This window comes from Talpa europaea (assembly GCF_964194135.1).
Source record: "Talpa europaea genome assembly, chromosome: 13".
Lineage (NCBI taxonomy): Eukaryota > Metazoa > Chordata > Mammalia > Eulipotyphla > Talpidae > Talpa > Talpa europaea.
In genome coordinates, this window is record NC_140080.1 from 32,883,669 (window position 1) to 32,900,419 (window position 16,751).

General features: G+C 52.3%; 2 protein-coding genes across 2 annotated transcripts; both read right to left on the bottom strand.

Moving 5' to 3' along the window:
• Positions 1-882: 882 nt before the first annotated feature.
• On the bottom strand, positions 883-13,225 carry SLC23A1 (solute carrier family 23 member 1; the record flags this gene model as incomplete). Its single annotated transcript, XM_084252192.1, has 15 exons — positions 883-1,181; positions 5,628-5,723; positions 6,233-6,376; positions 6,466-6,595; positions 6,937-7,042; positions 7,819-7,966; positions 8,306-8,462; positions 8,722-8,842; positions 8,960-9,141; positions 9,303-9,370; positions 9,529-9,617; positions 10,322-10,479; positions 10,923-11,057; positions 11,664-11,725; positions 13,144-13,225. The coding sequence occupies 15 exons, from the start codon at positions 13,223-13,225 to the stop codon at positions 934-936; spliced, it is 1,926 nt and encodes a 641-aa protein (XP_084108318.1). The 3' UTR covers positions 883-933.
• A 1,164-nt stretch (positions 13,226-14,389) lies between these two features.
• Positions 14,390-16,382, bottom strand: MZB1 (marginal zone B and B1 cell specific protein). The gene is made up of 4 exons (XM_084252239.1): positions 16,183-16,382; positions 15,286-15,410; positions 14,831-14,941; positions 14,390-14,735 (listed from the first exon to the last, which is right to left on the bottom strand). The coding sequence occupies exons 1-4, from the start codon at positions 16,363-16,365 to the stop codon at positions 14,579-14,581; spliced, it is 576 nt and encodes a 191-aa protein (XP_084108365.1). The 5' UTR covers positions 16,366-16,382; the 3' UTR covers positions 14,390-14,578.
• Between the last annotated feature and the right edge of the window lie 369 nt (positions 16,383-16,751).

The window sequence follows — 16,751 nt, forward strand, 5'->3', positions numbered from 1 at the left end:
AGATTGATTGATTTATGCATACAAGAACTGGGGTACAGGCCAGAGGTGCAGGAGGGTGAGAGGATTCACCAGAAACTGTGGGGAACAGAACAGGCAGACTGACTGAAATACACTGCTGAGGGGAGCAGTGGGTGAGACAGGAGAGGTCTGCTGTGCCATGTGGGTAGCTCCCTGGCCAGGGATCGAACTCGTGCTGCAGTGGCTGCGGACAGCTTCATAGATTACATCTTAACCCCTTGCGCCACCAGGGAGGCCTATGACTGCTATTATTATTAGGGAGTCTTCACATTAAGCTCTCATTTTGTAAGAATGTTTGTGTGAGGGAACATACACATTAAGTCAGTTTGAAGATAAACTAGAGAGCCAGACCACCTATTAATGGGAAGATGTAGTATCAGCTTTTTGATTTTGAGGCCCTTGGAAAAAAATCACACCATCAGGGCATGCCTTAGCATAACTGAAGTCATCCTGTTTCATACATTTATTTTATGACCACTGTTTATAAGGCAGTTTATATGAGAGGTTTTTTCCCTGTTCTTGTGCTGTCATTATTTCTCAACCTTTTCCATCAGGTGATAACAGTATACTGGAGTGCAGGGATGAGGCTGGCTGTGGCTCATGGGCTCTGGTTGACCGGTTTCTGCCTAAATACCCAGAAGATTGAGGACATCAATTAATTTTAAACTATTTGTATCCTCTTTGTGACACACCTTTGGGAAGTTCCATTGTCACTATAAAATGGCTAAGGAGTTCCACCCAAAAGCCATGTATTGACTTTTGACCCAGCCTACCTTCTCCTGAATGACACTCAAATAGGTCACAAAAATGGAAATTGAGTAGTTTCTTAAAGAGTAAGAATTTTGTGATTTTTTTCAAATCCTCCCACAAAAACCATCGACTAAGTTATGTCTTACCTTTACTGGGAGTGATACTTCAGACCTTTGTTGACACAGGCCCACTTTCTGTATTTTCTAAAGTATCTTCTGGAACTGGAATTTGGTCTTTTGACTTTGAAGAAAATCCTTTGAAGACTGGGCAGATAGGAATGTATTTCAGAAAGGCAATCCTCTTTATCCTGCTCATCCCGAAGGGGAAATCATAGCTCTTGAGACTGGCAGATGTCTCGCTGTTGGCATGGGCTCCAGCTTTCCACTGTATCAGCCCTCGTTCCTCTGGGCTCCCTAGAAGTGGATAATGGAAGAGGTCATTTACCAGAGACAACCATCCTCTCTCATGTATTTCCCCTTTCCAGAGCCTAGACCTGAGGCAGGTTTCTGAAATAGAGTGTCAATTCTCAGATTTTTTATCATTCTAAAAGTTGTTAAATACATGATTTACCTTGCTCAGAGTTCTAGGGAACCCTAAAAGTTTCCCTAGATATGGGGTATAATTAATATTTATTGTGTATATACAGTGTGCCGAGCTCTGTGCTAAATGTTTTAATTTAACTTTCTCATTCCTTTAAAATTACATGTGTGGTAGGAATATAGGCACTATTATACAAGATTTTATAATGAAACAGGGAATTGTCAACCACCATCATTGAGTATGGAGCCTAGTGTGTGTAGTGCCCAGACTCTTGTAGGGGGCAGGGAGGTATGTTTCAAAATACTGTAATCAGTATCAATATTCAATTGCTTCTCGGCCTTTTGGCTAAGATCACACGCAGTATCAATATTCAGTATGATCATTCCATACTTAGCAAATAATACGAGCCTTAGAAAGTCAAGCTAGGTAAATTCTTAATAGTTGATGGTTTGGTAGGGGTATATAAGAGAGATTTTTTTTAAATGAGGGAATTTCTCCCTTAGTTTTGGGGGAGCTGTGAGGTTTTCACGAGAACTGGGGTCGACAAAGACTGACTAAATCCAGTGAAAAGAGAGATTTCCAGATGCTGGCAACCCAGTCCGAGAATACCATACAGTTATACAGGGTATCCCCAAAACGGATTTGCAACAGGGGTTTGGGTAGGCATCTTCAGACCAATAGATTATTCTGCTCGATTATGACACTACTACCTCAAGATAGTATCAGATCCCACAGGTAAAAGGCTCAGTATCCCAAAACCATCCCCCATTTTAGACTCCCTTGGCAAGCCCCAGGCTTTTTTTTTTTTTTAAAGATTTATCTATTTATACAAGAGCTGGGGTACAGGCCAGAGGCGCGGGAGTGTGAAAAGATTCAACACAGACAGAGCTGAGAGCAGAACAGGCAGATGACTGAAAACACTGCTGAGGGGAGCAGTGGGCAAGACAGGAGAGGTCCACCGCACCATGTGGGTATCTCCCTGGCCAGCTGGGAATCGAACCCGCGCTGCAGAGGCTGCGGACAGCTTCACAGCGGTGTGCTGAACTCACTGCGCCACCGGGGAGGCCAAGCCTCAGACTTCTATATGTGCTCAGGACACTCAAGTTCTAGTAACTTCTAGAGCATGTCGCAGAACTCGTAAAACCCATGTACTCAAAAGTACCCATTGAGGGCCTCCCTGGTGGTGCAAGGGGTTAAGTACCGCACTATGAAGCAATCTACAGCCTCTGTGGCATGAGTTCGTCCCCGGCCAGAGAGAAACCCACATGGCACAGCAGACCTCTCCTGTCTCTCCCGATGCTCCCCTCAGGAGTGTATTTCCGTCAATCTGCCTGTTCTGTTTCCCACTATGTCTCTGGTGAAATCCTCTCACCCCCCACATCTCTGGGCTGTACCCCAGCTCTTGTATGCATAAATAAATAAATCTTAAAAAAAAAAAAAGGTACCTATTGATTACAAAGGGTATCATAGAAGGGAACAGCCAAATGAAAGAGATGGAGAGGTAAATGTGGGGAAAGGATGCTTTCCATGCCCTCTCCAGGGGCACCATTCTCCCTAAGTCTCCATGTGTTCCTTCACTAACCCAGAAGCTCTTACGAGCCCCGCCTTTTGGGCTTTCATGAGGACTTTATTACATATGTAGGTTTCATTAACTCATTGGCCATTGGCAGTTGAACTCAAACTCTAGTCCCTCTTCCAACCTAGGAGGTCAGGGTAGAAATTCCAACCCTCTATAATCATGTGGTTCCCCCTGGCAACGAGTCCCCATCCTTAAGTATTTGCTCATAAGTCACCTTGATGACTTAATAAGAGACAGCTTCATCACTCTCAACACTTAGGACATTACAAGGAGTTTGGGAACTACGAGGAACCATGGATGAAGATAAAATACGTGAAAAATACAGATATTGGTCATCTGAATGACCACAATGCATTTATCTTGTAACTCACAATATTCCCACAGTAAAACCAAATTTGTCCTGAAATCTCAAAGGGTAGGTCTAGGCTTCTGGGGGAAGGTACTATTTTAGCAGAGTAGAAAGGAAAGGTGGCCAGAGCAGAGGGGAAAAGCCGTCTGTGGACAGGACTGTGATGTCTATCCACCCACCACCACCCACACACAACAGAGCGTCCTATGCTTCCAGTTTCTAGCCCCATCCAATTTCATCAAGCAAGCCCTCCAGATGACTCCAGACCAGGCTTATTGACTGTACTGTTCTACACTGCTCTCAGCCCAGTTTTAAGTCCTATCTTGTGCTAGGAGCTCCCTCAAAACAAACATGGGACTTAAGCTTTTTGGTTTTTTTTTCCCTTGCATTCTTTTCAGTGTCTAACCCAAGGTAAAGTTCTCTTAGTAGTTGCTGGACTAAATTGATTGCCCCCTAAGGTTGGACAGTGAATAGGTAAAGAGATGGAGCAGATAAGAAGTGGCCCATCAGTGAAGGGTGATCATCACACAGAAGCAAGCTGTGCAATTCCATGGCTAACAACTGTTCTGCCATCTACCTAGGTTTGTTTTTTGTTTGTTTGTTTGTTAAATATTCATGCATATAAGAACTGTGGTACAGACCAGAGGTGTGGTGGGTGAGAGGATTCACCAGAGACAGAGTGGGGAACAGAACAGGCAGATCGACGGAAATACACTGCTGAGGGGAGCAGCGGTAGCAGTGGGCTAGTCAGGAGAGGTCTGCTGCGCCATGTGGGCCGCTCCCTGGCCAGGGATCAAACTCGTGCTGCAGTGGCTGTGGATAGCTTTATAAGTTGTGTCTTAACCCCATGGGCCAGGAGGGAGGCCCTACACCTAGGTTTGAATCCAGATTGTATGGCTTTGGGGAAGTGATTCTACCATTTCCAGTCTTCACATTCCTCATCGGTGCTCATAAAAGGAGTGTTGAAGATTATGTGGCATAACACATGTTATGATTTCTGCCAAAGGTGTTGCTGACATGCAGTGGGGTTGAAGGATAGGGATGTGAGGAACACAAGAGAGGCTGCTCTGAGACTTAACATCTGGTACCTTAATCCAGTTACTCAAATCTTAAGCCTTAGCTTCCCGCCCAGATGCCCTCCATGCCCCCAGTTTTCTTAAGCATTGAGGCTGCCACTTGTCTCAGGTTCACAGAGTGGGCTATTCCAGCATACACCCCAGTCTCCTCTAAATGGGGAGGAATAGGTATCACAATTAAGTATCCACCCATCATCCATGGGGCATCTGCCACCAAGAGCTCTCTCATTGATGCTGTTAAATTCCTAAAATTGCCAGGGAGCCAGGCCCTTCCCTACCCACACTCCAACCCACCAGCTGTGCAGTCAGCTTGACTCTTGCACTCTGAATAAATATTTGCCTCTTCGGACAGAAAGAAGCAAGTGAAATTGCACCTACGTTCAGGCTGGTAAGTGGTGGGAAAGGAGGGTCACTTGGCTACTCCCATCCTTCAACTCCCTGCACTGATAGTCTGTAAATTCCCTTCTCCCCCCCACATACACGGTCTCCCCAGCTTTCCTTGATCTTCCAGTTCCCCTGAAGCCCTCTAGCAGAGGCAATGTGGTGCAGTGCTGGGACACAGGACATGGACTACATCAGATGAACTTTGTTAAAATCCCAGATTTGCAACATTTTAAGTCTCCAAACATGAGCTTTGGTGAGTCACCTCCCTGATTCTGTTTCCTCATTTAAAATTATGTCTATAGTCTCAACCTCACAGGACAATTTTTGAAGCTCAAATGAGACACTTAGCTCCAAACCTGACCCATATGTAGTAAACAGTAAATATCAGAGTACCTAGTGACATTTAATGTGTATGTATTTAGTGGGCACATAAACAGGCCAGGCAGGTTTTCAGAAAACCCAGCAAGTATCCTCCATGATCTCTGCAAAAACCCTGATATCATAGAGGCTCTTCTCGTAGCTAACATGACAGGCTGCTGGCATATTTGGAGTGGGTTTTGCAAACAACGATGCTGCATTTGTATCTGTCCTAAGAAAGTAAAGGCACTTCTCAACCCTGGTAGCATAAAGAAATGGAGAGGAATTAAGAAAAAAAAACATTCAAAAAAGAAAAAGGGATAGAAAGTAAACAATGCAAAGAGCCCTGAATAACTCGTAGGGCCACCCTCTCAAGACCTGTAATGTTTGTCTAAGCCAAGTGGTCTTTCCCTTCAGCCAGCAGGCACTCTGCCAGCCCACCTGTTCCTGCTTCTCCCTGCAGGACCTGCATGGCATCATCAGGCCTGGCCACGGCTCCAGCTCAGGGGCCATCTGTTGGCCTGTATGTGAGTCCAGCCCAATTGTATGTGCCACTCCCAGAGCTGATCCATACCAGGCACTGTGTTGTCCAATAGGAAAGCCAGGCATCCACCCACGAACATCTCCGTAGTCAGCAGCACAGTTAGAATCTGGTCTATTTCAGGAATGCCTGTGGAATAGGCCAAGGGGCAATGGGTGTCAAGGCCAGATCTGCAAAGCAGAACGCAGGGTCTTTTCTCCCAACTAGTGCAGGCTGCAGACTTCCTTGAGCAAGGGTGGTGATGGAAGGGTGTAAAACACTGACTTTCAACCTTATCTGCATCTCTGCCTCTCCCATCCCTGGATTGAAATTCCAGTTTTGCCAGTTGCTACCAGGGCCTTGTCACCTCACTTTCCTCATCTGTAACAGGGAGATGAGATAATAGCTATCTCGTGGAGCTCTTGTGAAAATTAAATGAGCACATGCAGAACTCAGCACCAGTGCACAGAAAGTATCTTAATAAAGGACAGCTGCTTATTAGTTTCTTGACTGCTGATTAACATACGGAGTTGGGCAGAATTTCTGGCTCCAGCCGTGTGAAGTCTTAGAGGAAGGGGCTGTGCTCAGAGTCGGAGCCCACCACACCTCTCTCCTCTCCCCCCCTCCCCTAACCCCCCAACGTAGACAAGGGGTGGCACCTGTGTTGATGGCTCCGCGGTTGGACTCCAGGTAATTGGGGAGCGTGAGCCCGAAAAACATAGAAAATCCCAGCACAAAAAGGTTGCGGGAGGAGTTCATGTCCACGAACTGCAGGTTGGACAGTCCCACCGCCGTAATCATGCCTGAGGGCGCAGAAGAACAGATGGAGGCGCGGTAGGGGCGGGATGGGCTCTACCCCTCGGCGCCCTGGGGCCCTCGCCGTGGTACTCACCAAACAGAGTACAGAACATTCCCCCCAATATGGGGTCAGGCAACGAGGCGAAGAGGGCTGTGAACTTGCCAATGGTGCCCAGGATCAGCATGATGCCGGCACCGTACTGCACCACACGCCGGCTGCCCACCTGCCGGGGAACCAGGGGGTGTGGCTGGGTCGCGGTTAGCTTCGGGGCGCGGCGGGGCTGGGGGTCGGGGCTGGGGGTCCGAGCTGGGGGTCGGGGCGGGGCCGGGGTGGGGCCGGGGCGGGGCGGGGCCGGGAGGCGGGCCGGGGCCGGGGGGGGGGGGCGGGGGGGGCCTGGGGGGCGAGGCCGGCGGGGGCGGGGCCGGGCGGGGCCAGTGGGCGGGGTCTGCAATAAGAGCAAGGCACACACTTGGGCCTGGCCTTAAGGGTGGGACCAAAGTTGGGATGGACTTGGGTCAGGGAATGGGAGGGGACTTCGTGCTGCTCCTGCGCTCGACTTGGCACCTTGGTAATCCCCAGGACGCCAATGTTGGGGCTGGACGATGTGGACCCGTTGCCCGTGCCGAACAGCCCTGCGATAATGCAGCAGATGCCTTCGGTAAAGATACCCCTGTAAGGAAAGGGTGAGAGGGGTTTGTGATCCAGCCGGTGCCCCAGCAAGTGTCCTCTTATCCTCCTGGCCTAGCTGCTAGCCTTCTGGAGACTGCGAGCTGCAACTCTCCGTTGGTAGTACTCCCAGCTTCAGGCCAGAGTAGGCCTGGAAATCAGGAGTCCAGACCAGAGCATCAGTCCCAGGGCCCTGACACTTACTCCTTTAGGATTAAATTTCCTCATAAGTAAGCTGGGGACAATAAGGATGCTTGTCTCACAGGATTGTTAGCAAACTGTTTTAAGAGAATGCACATGGAAGACTAGGGACCCTGAAAGTTGAGTGACTATGGTTCCCCTAAGACTTCATTATCCCCTCAACTACTGACAACATGCAGATAGAGTGATGAGTGCTTCCAGATTTCTTAAGGAGAATGAGGTCTGGAGAGTATTGTGTGGGTGTTTGTGGGTTTGTGTGTGTGTGTGTGTGTGTGTGTGCGCGCATAGAGGAACTGGGGTGAAGGCCAGAGGTGCTGGGGGGTGAGAGGATTCACCAGAGACAGGGTGCGGAGCAGAACAAGCAGATTTTACTGAAATACACTGCTAAGGGGAGCAGCAGGCAAGACAGGAGGGGTCTTCTATGCCATAAGTGGGTTAGCTTCCTGTCTGGGGATCGAACTCAGGCCATAATGGTGAAAGCATTGACACTTAGCCCTTAGGCCCCCAGGGAGTCCCAGATACAGAGAGTATTAATTCCTTGCCCACATCCACACCTCTGGGATTGAGATCTTTGCATACCTGTTGATAGCATGTACTGGAGGGGGTGGTGCACCAGCCAGGCGGGCACAAGCATAGTAATCTCCAATGGATTCGATGATGCCCGCTAATGTGGCACTGAACATTCCCAAAACAGCAGCTGCAGTCACTGTGGGCAGGCCCCACTGACCTAGGTCCAGGGAGACAGGAGGATGGATGTGGTGCCCTTTAGTGGGTCCAGAGTGGATAAGGCAGTACTTAGATGGGGACTTGGGGGGAGAGGCAGGTAAAGGGATCTCTGTACTGTGATCTTATTTGATCTGTATAGGAGCTTATTTGGGATCACTCAGACTCATGAAGTTCGAGTGAGGATTTACCTGAGTAAAATACCACAGTGACTGGCACACTATAAATGTGCAGCTAATTCTAGTTACATCATCAACTGGATCGGGGTCATCAGTGGCCTCATAGATGGTCTCAGTGAGAGGCAGAGGGCCTCCCCTCACCCCCCTCCTGTGGGGTTACTCACAGGGGTAGGGGATGCGGATCCAGGGCGATATAGCCATGATGTCCCCTCGGGCATCTGTTCGTGCCTGGAAGCCATAGGCTGTGGGATCTGCAGGCAGCACATTCGTGAGGGTCAGGATGTAGCAGAGCAACCACATGGTCATGATAGCCAGCACAATCTAAAGTGGGGTGGGTGAGAGGTGCACTTGAGGGCATTGGAGTCTCACTCCAGGCCCAACCTCAGCCCTAGACCCCAGCCTTTGCCTTTGCCCTAACACAAACCACGCCTGAACACCTGCTCCAATCCCTGGCTGGGACCGCTTCTCTGCTCTGGCTCTAAGTCCCTGCCGTCCCAGCCCTTGCCCCCATCCCCTTGACCCTGGACACAGATCCAACCCCTGGCCTGGTCCCAGCCTTAGTTGCCTGTCAGCTCCTCACAGGAAACATCTTGAAGATCTGGATGCGGAAGAAAGTGAAGCCTTTGCCCCATCGGTAGACAGGCAGCAGGAAGGTCAAGTTGCGCAGGTACTGGGAGAAGAGGATGATCAGGACAATGGAGCTTGGGGCAGAGACACAAGGAGAAGATGGCTAGTAGACCGGCCTGGGGCAGGACATAAAGGGATGAAGGGGATAAGGGAATTGGGACTGGGAAAGAATTAGGCCCATGTCCACTCACCAAGCTGAAATACCCCAGTGGGAGCCAGCTCGGTCACCAGCAGCTTGGAAGACAGAGAGGCCAATGAGGGAGACAGTGGGGGTGACTGTGAGAGGCCCAATGTAGCTGAGCAGGGCCCCAGGCAGCCCTGTCAGCCCAATCACCACCTCTACCATGCTGGACACTATGATTGCACCCTGGACCTGGAATGACAAAAAACAGCTATGTCATTAAGAGGCCATGACCTTTACATAAAAAATTTTCCTGGATCACATGCTTGTATCTCCCAACTCAGCAGAGGCCCTGACTCCCATCTAGCCCCCTCCTCAGGTCCAGGTCTCGTCTACCCCACCTGCAAACCTACCTCTCTTATCCGTGGGTGCCAGATATGAGAGGTGTTCAGGGGCAGGGTCCAGTTACCGTAGATCTCCTCTGGGGCCAGAATTGAGGCGCGTATAGCAACAAGGAACAGCAACAGAAGGGGAGAGAAGACACTGCCATGAATGAATGCACTCCCTGTCACCAACAGCTGCCCAGACCTCCAGGCTCCTGACCCTCCCTCTCCAATGCAGATCCCAAAGTGTGCCCACCTTCTGGGGGACATTTCCATCTCTCCAGAGCCAGGATGGCTTTGGCTGGGACCAGAAATGCAAAGGCACTGGCCTGGAACAGTGGCAGCCTGGAAGGAAGGCAGGGGAGTGGGAGGTTGGAGGGGAGGAGAGAAAAGTGGGAGCAGGGCAAGGAAGGAGGACCGGCCAGAGACAGGAAACCAGGAAAATGGGGCATGGAGAGGGGGACAGAGAATCACACAAGGGACAGTGACACAGAGGGACAAAGGCAGGAGCAGAGCAAAGGGAAGCCATTGAAGCTACAGGCAGGACTCTAATATTTGGGGGATCCAAAGGAAGAAATCAAATGGAGCCCCCGGCCCAGTCTGCCCCCTAACTTGTCAGCACCAGCTTCTGCACTGCGAGGTTCCACATGCACAGAGGTAGACTGCTCAGTTCCTACATCAAGCTCCACTCACAACCCCCTTCCCCCACTCCACCTATAACCATCCTGTGGCCTCTCAGGCCTAGGGCTGTGCTCATGGGGGCAGGGAGGGTCTGGAGGATGGATCATTAACGGGGGCTGCACAGGTTTAGCGGCAGGGAAGAGGAGGTCCTGCTTGTTGGGAGGAGGGCATAGCGGGATTCAGCCCAGTCAGGATACATGAAACCCAAAGACTCCTCATCCTTGAGGAGTCCAAGACTGTGAGGCTGACCTGGGAGTCAGAGAGAGCAGCAGGTAGGGAAAGAGAGCAACTGTTTTTTGTCCCATCGGAGTCCAGCGAGAGAGACTACCTGCTTTTTGGGGGTGAAGGGTGAAGGTGGGGCAGCTCACCGGATGCCCAGAGTGGTCTGGATGAGGGTGGTGATGCCCACGCAGGTGAAGATGGTACCAATGAGCTGGCTGACCATGTGCTGGTCTCGACCCACACACAGCGCCTCAGCCAGGAGGAAGGGCACAGCGATGGTGCCACTGAAGCACGTCAGGTAATGCTAGGTAGGGGAGAGGGCATGAGGCAGAGCCCATAGAGCTTAGAGGGATACCCTAACAGTCCTCATGACCGCCTCAGTGGGCCTGCATCCAGGCCAGCCTTGGCAGCGTGCCCACCCAGGATTGACACTCCCATGGGGATAACCAGGGAGCTACTGCTCACCTCTCCGGGGGTTACTAATCAGCATCCCAAGTGAGTGCTGCAGCTACTGTGGAGTGTGCCCTCCCCCCTGTCACCAACACTGCCTGGCTGGTGTCCCATGCTCCCAGGGGGTTAATCCTCTTTCAGGCCCTGTGAAGGCTTTTTTTCACCCCTGCTTGGTGACAGTCACTGTTGCTTACCTCAGGTTTCTCTTCCTGTTACCCAAGATAACCTGTTGGCCAGGGAGAGGGCTGGGATCCTGGGGAGTGTGCAGAGGTGGGGAGACCCATAAGGGAAGCCCACCTGGAAGCCGAGCAGGATGCACAGGTACCAGGGTGGCACATCCTCAATCTTGTACAACATGTCAAACTTGGGCCCTGTGGGCCCGGACATCGGGGGGTCCCTCGTGGAGGTCTCAGCTGGGCCCGGGGAATCATTCTGGGGGCAGCAGAGAGAAGTAGCTCAGGGTAGATGATAAATGATGAGGACTGCAAAGCCCATGCTGCCTCAGAATCAATCAGGCAGCTTTGCGTGGACACCTCAGAATGGGGACCGAGCCTGAAGCCTCCCACTTCCCCCACAGTTCAGCCACTCAGCTGCCCCTTTCCTTGGCTACTCCTGGCTCCCGCCTCACATTGCTTCCCACAGGGATGAGGACCAGGCATTCTAGTCAGGGGAGTGGGCCAGTGGGCCCCAAGTCAGAGACCTGGGGACACTAGGAGAAGGGCCCAAGAGGACTGGGACAAAGGACAGGCCCTCTTGGACCCACTCCAGTCTCATTTCTGCCCCTTGGAGGTCCTTAGGGTAACACTGGAGAGGGTAGGATGAGTCCCAGCTAGTCCCCAAGTTGGAGTCAGCCGGTTCCAAAGCTGGTCTCCTTTACCTCAACTCCCACACCACTCCCTCCCCCAACTACAAGTTCAGTCTGGGACAGTCACTCTTGATCAAGTTCAGCGGGAGCTTTATCTTTGCCCTCCCAGGAAGAAGCTCCTTCAGCCCCTACCCCCACCCTACCCCCACCGGGCTCCCACCATCCCCCAGCACCTGTGTTGTGCCCTCGGGTTCCTCCTGGGCCCTCATCTTTGGGGCACAGGTGTGAGCAGTTCCTGAGAAGAAAAGGGGAGAGCTTTACAAAGGCCAAGGAGGACTTTACTCGGCACATCAGACATTGTTCAAAGTAAATCTGTAACCAGATCCCCAGCCCCTATTGCGAAAGGACCGGGTGGAGATAACGTATTAACTCTGGCCATAGTGGTAAAGGCCACTCAAGTCTCTGCCACCTTTACCTCTGAGTGCTCCCCACCCTGCTGGCACGCGAGCCAGTACACGGGACCTGTCCTGGCTGCCAAGAGAGGGCCCACATAGGGGATGAGACCTGGACAGCCTTGGAAGTTTACCAAGCCTTGGGTGAGAAGAGAGGAAGTAGAGTAGAAATAGGCACTTTTTATGTCACATGCTGAATGAGACTCTTCCCCACTTAGTAACAGGTTAATCATTATTATTATCATTATCCTAACCACTCTCATCACTGAGGAACGATTACATGCCAAGCAACATCCATGTATCGTGTATAACCCCAGGCACTAGGTTGTATTAACCTCTTTTAGAGCTGAGGAGACAGATTTAGGAGATATGATCTGGCCAGGGAGGGCCACACTGGTAGCAAGATTTTAGAAAACCACACCTAAAATTCTTGAACTCCAAGTTCCTGCATACATTAAATGTGATAATAGACTACCCTCCCTCCCCCACCCACCGCTGCTGCTTCTTCGCACTCAGGATCCCTGAGGCACATGACATGACAGATGGGCCTCTAGGGAAGGAGCTACGCAGGCTGGACAGCTGTGCCTGTCCCCTGTGTCAGGAGAGGATTCCCTTACCCTCTCAACCAGGACTGGTTGCAAATTTAGGGGACCCAGTGTAAATGAAAACGTGGGTCCCCGGTTCCAAAAACATTACAAATTTCAAGAAAACAACAGCAAAGCACTGGGCCTCCCTAATGGCCCAAGGGGTTAAGCACAGCTCTGTGAAGCTATATGCAGCCTCTGCAGCAGGAGTTTGACCTCCGACAGGCCAGGGAGCTACCCACATGGCGCAGCAGACCGCCTGTCTCGCCCGCTGCTCCCCTCAGCAGTGTATTTCAGTCAGTCTGCCTGTTCTGCTCCCCACTCAGTCTCTGGTGAATCCTTTCACTTCTCCCCACCCCCACACCTCTGGCCTACACCCCAGGTTTTGTATGCATAAATAAATAAATATTAAAAAAGAAAGAAAGCGACAGCAAAGTATTAAACTGAGAGCATTAAGCCTGAGCACTGGGTGCTGTGTGACTTCACGTCACATAGCCGGTGAAGCCGACCCTGGGCCCAGCCCGTCTTCCTCTGCTGGCAGCCCCAGCCCAGCATGACCACGGACCCTGGAGCAGCTGAGGGGGCGTTAGGAGGGCCAGAGGAACATAGGCTTTCCAGCTGGTGGAGCAGGACATGTTCCCACCCTTCCTCCACCATCCCCCCCAGGGCCCACCTACTTCTGGATTGTTGTGCCCACGACCAGAACCTGCCCTGAGGCCCCACAGGCAGCATCGTTCTCCAGCTGGGCAGCAGCTTCATGCCACAACCCTGAATCCGTCAGCCTGTCCAGCTTCCAATCTCTGTCGGTCGCTCTGCCTGTCCTCTCCTCTTCTCTCCTTTCTTGGCGCCAGCTCCTGGGTTCCTGAAGTTGTCTGACCAGTTCGAAGCCTTCTCAGCACTTTTTTCCCCACCCTCTCCTCTCCAGTACTCCCCAGGGGGCTATGGAGACAGAGCCCCACCCCTTACTTTGCAGTCCCAGTCCTGTGGACACGCAAGCAATACACCCCAAATCACACTCCACACACATAAAGACAAGGTTGGAAGTTGCATGTGGTCTCAGATACACAGTTACACACATGGACCCATGACGTCAGACTCTGATGCAGAGTATCTCTAAATCACACAAATACAGGTCACACAGGGTCACATCACAGGCTGTGGGCTCCACGCCCCATACTACTGACAGCTCAGCTGGTTCCTTGGGTCCTGGGGTTCTCTCCTGGGATGAGGGCCAGTGAGAGAGGCCTCAGGCATGTGGACAACAGGTGACAGGTTATGGAATGTAGGGGGCTGGGCTGCAGGGCTGCTCAGGGAAACTGGAGTGGCCAGGGCCTATCTAGGGTACTCCCATCCCCCTAGCAGCTGACCACCCCCCATCTGAATGCCTTCCTATCGCTCAGCTTGGGACTGGGCCTTATGCTGTTCTGTTCACCTGACCCCCAAACCAGGTAGGGCCCAGGAGAGAATTTCTGGAAATATAGGACTTGGAGCTAAGATGCTGAATCCCGTCGGTTCCAGGAACCCTGTCCTGCCCTATCCCAGTGGGCACTTAGTGTCCAACTTTGCCAGCTGGGGTCAGAGGCAGAGTCCAGAAAGTGAGTAGCCATAGGGTATAGACCCAGAGAGACTAGCCTTCTGGGAAGGGACAGTAGGCAAAGTAGGTGTATCCAGCAGGTGGCCCGCTTAGGGTCTCACCTTTCACATAATTGACTCCTTATATATGCCTTTCACCTGACCACTTGCTCACATTTCCAACCATGACAGAGCTCTCGCACCTCTGGGAAACTGGGGGGACAAGCATTTGGCCCTCTGTAGGAGGGACATGGGTAGAAACACCGGTGTCTGTCTTTCCAACACCCTGCCCCCTCCATCACCTTTTTGCAAAGAGAATGAATTGAGGTCACTGGGCTTTATTTCAGTCCAAGGAGAGGGGAAGGCGTTGGCCCCTGCCCAGGCCACAGTGCCCGGAAGCTGGAGGAGAGAGGGCGAATGGCAGCACAGAAGAGTAAGTCCTCCCTGCCTTCTGGGAAGCCGCAGAAATGAATGGGGCCAATGTAAAGGAAGGCTTGATGATCTCCAGGGGCAGACTGGGAAGGGGAAGGAAGAGGTGGACTACAGCTCTGCCTTTGTGGCCAGTGCGTCCCCTGAACAGGCACCCCGCGGGGGTCCACACAGCAATGTCTCCAGAGCCTCTCGGCCTTGTTGGTGGGCTTCATAGATCTGGTCTTCTCCAAACTCCCCCAGGTAGTGAAAACATGTCATGGAGAGCCTAGGGGAGAACAGCAGGAGCTTCAGGATCCCCTTGGCCCCAGATGGGCACAAGCCTCTAAGGGCTCCATTCCACCTTCACCCTCCTGTTATCACCTGCTGGGCCAAAGTCCCCCGGTGATCATCACGCTGACGACTGGCTCTGTCTCCTTGTTAAGCCCAGGGCCTGTGAGATGTTTTACCTGGTTTACTTCTCGGACCCCGTAGCTGGAGGCAGCAGGGAAAAGGACGCAGAGTTACCAGGAGCCCAGCCATCAGAGGATCTGTCTCTCAACGAGGCTGGGCACTTGCTGAGGTCAGCAAGTTCTGATACTCCTGATGGAAAACTGAAGACCAGAAAGGGGGAAGCCTGGCCCAAGAGCAAACAGCCACCTGGCCCCCCACCCTTTTACTTGCTTCCACCTCCAGAGTTCAGGCTTCTTCCCAGCCAGCCCCCTAGCTTGGGCCAGCGAGCTTAGTGGAGCACGCAGGTGGTGTGAGAGGGAGAATGGGAACCTCTACCCAAGAGCCCCGTCCCTGGAGGAGGGAGGTAAGGCTGCACTGTAACTCACTCCTGCCAGGTCTGGGAGCAGCTCCGGTCCAGGACATCGGTGTATGCCGACTCACTCAGCTCCTGCCACTCCCCAGAATCTGGGGTGTGCAGCTTGGCTTCTGCCTTTGCCAGGTGTTGCCACATCTGGAACAAGGACGTCCTGAAAGTCAGGCCTTCAGGACTGCTCAGTGCAGGGGAAGGGAGGACAGGAGTCTGGGTCTTTGGGGGAGAATGAGATGGCAAGGGAGGCTTTCAAGCAGGAAGCACCTGTGAGGCAGGCTTCATGGCCCTCCCTCAACCCCAGAAAGCTGAAACCGGGCCAGCTGGGATTGGGTGGAGAGGTAGGAAAGGCTGAAATGGAAGGTTTGGCCTAGGCTCTAGGTCTCCCTTCCACCCTCAGGGCACACCTGCCCATCAGCATTTGCTATTTTAAGCTACAATAATAAGGAAAGAAGGAAATCTCCAGAGCCAAGTCTTCAAAGACACTTGCACTCAGGCCCCGCACACACAGTACACAGACACACTGGAGGGTGTGTGTGTGTGAATGAAGACACACATACTCACATATTCATGCACTCAACATGTGCACACACCAGCACTCCCAGTCATGTTTTAGGAGGGACTCCAGACCTGAGATGGGCCTGGTAAAGGAGTCTGACAAACTCATGACTCCCTGGGGTCTCAAGAAATTGGACCTGGTGGTGTCCCAGATTGTCTGCTCTCTGCTGGGCAGGTGAATGGGTAAACTGAGGCATGAAGGTTTGGATGAGGTGAAGATGGCAATATGGGGACTGAGTATAACGCAGTGGCCAGGGTTGGGACTCAGAGGCTGAAAGGCAGTGATAGAATCTGAGGTGGATGGAGGTGTCTGGCTTGGGGAGGGGCCCAGGTAAGGGGTCTTGGGGGGGGTTCTCACCTGGTAGGCTACCGCCCTGCAGGCATCACAACGCAGGTGAGCAGGCATATGAGTAGAGTATTTCTCCTCATCATCCAGCTGTGGGGCAGTGGCTGTAACTGGGGCCCTGTCCCCGAGGTCCCCTGGGAGGGCCCAGGCTCCCAGCAGTAGCAGTAGCAGTGGCAATAGCAAAGGCAGCTTCATAGTGTGGGAGCCAGTTCAGTGAGCACCGGCTGTGTTCGTGGTGTAGATGTACATGCGCATGGAGTGCAGTGGGCCCACACCGGAACACCTGACCCAGACCAATGGGGAACCGACACTTCACCCCTCTTCCTCTCCCTCCCCCAGGGCCCTGGAGATGCCACGTATGCATCCCCTCTAGCGGGTCCCTGGTGCCGGTCAACTGAGCTCCATTTCACAGATAAGGCACAATGAGGCAAGGGGAGAGGCTGGGCCTAGGCAAGGGCACCCGGGGCTGATACCTCCCACATCTGGGGGTCGGACAGTGTGACAGGTTCTGTGCCGAACACCTTGGGAGAGGACGAGATTGGTTAGTGGCCTCTTCACCCCTGAGGACAGGAAGACGCAGA

Bases quoted from the DNA above. Each gene is read 5' to 3' on its own strand.
- MZB1 (XM_084252239.1), bottom strand. From the start codon at position 16,365: ATGAAGCTGCCTTTGCTATTGCCACTGCTACTGCTACTGCTGGGAGCC. The intron at 15,411-16,182 runs GTGAGAACCCCC...TCCTTGTTCCAG, and splicing joins GCAGGGCGGTAGCCTACCAG to ATGTGGCAACACCTGGCAAA. The intron at 14,942-15,285 runs GTGAGTTACAGT...TGCTGCCTCCAG, and splicing joins TGCTCCCAGACCTGGCAGGA to CTACGGGGTCCGAGAAGTAA.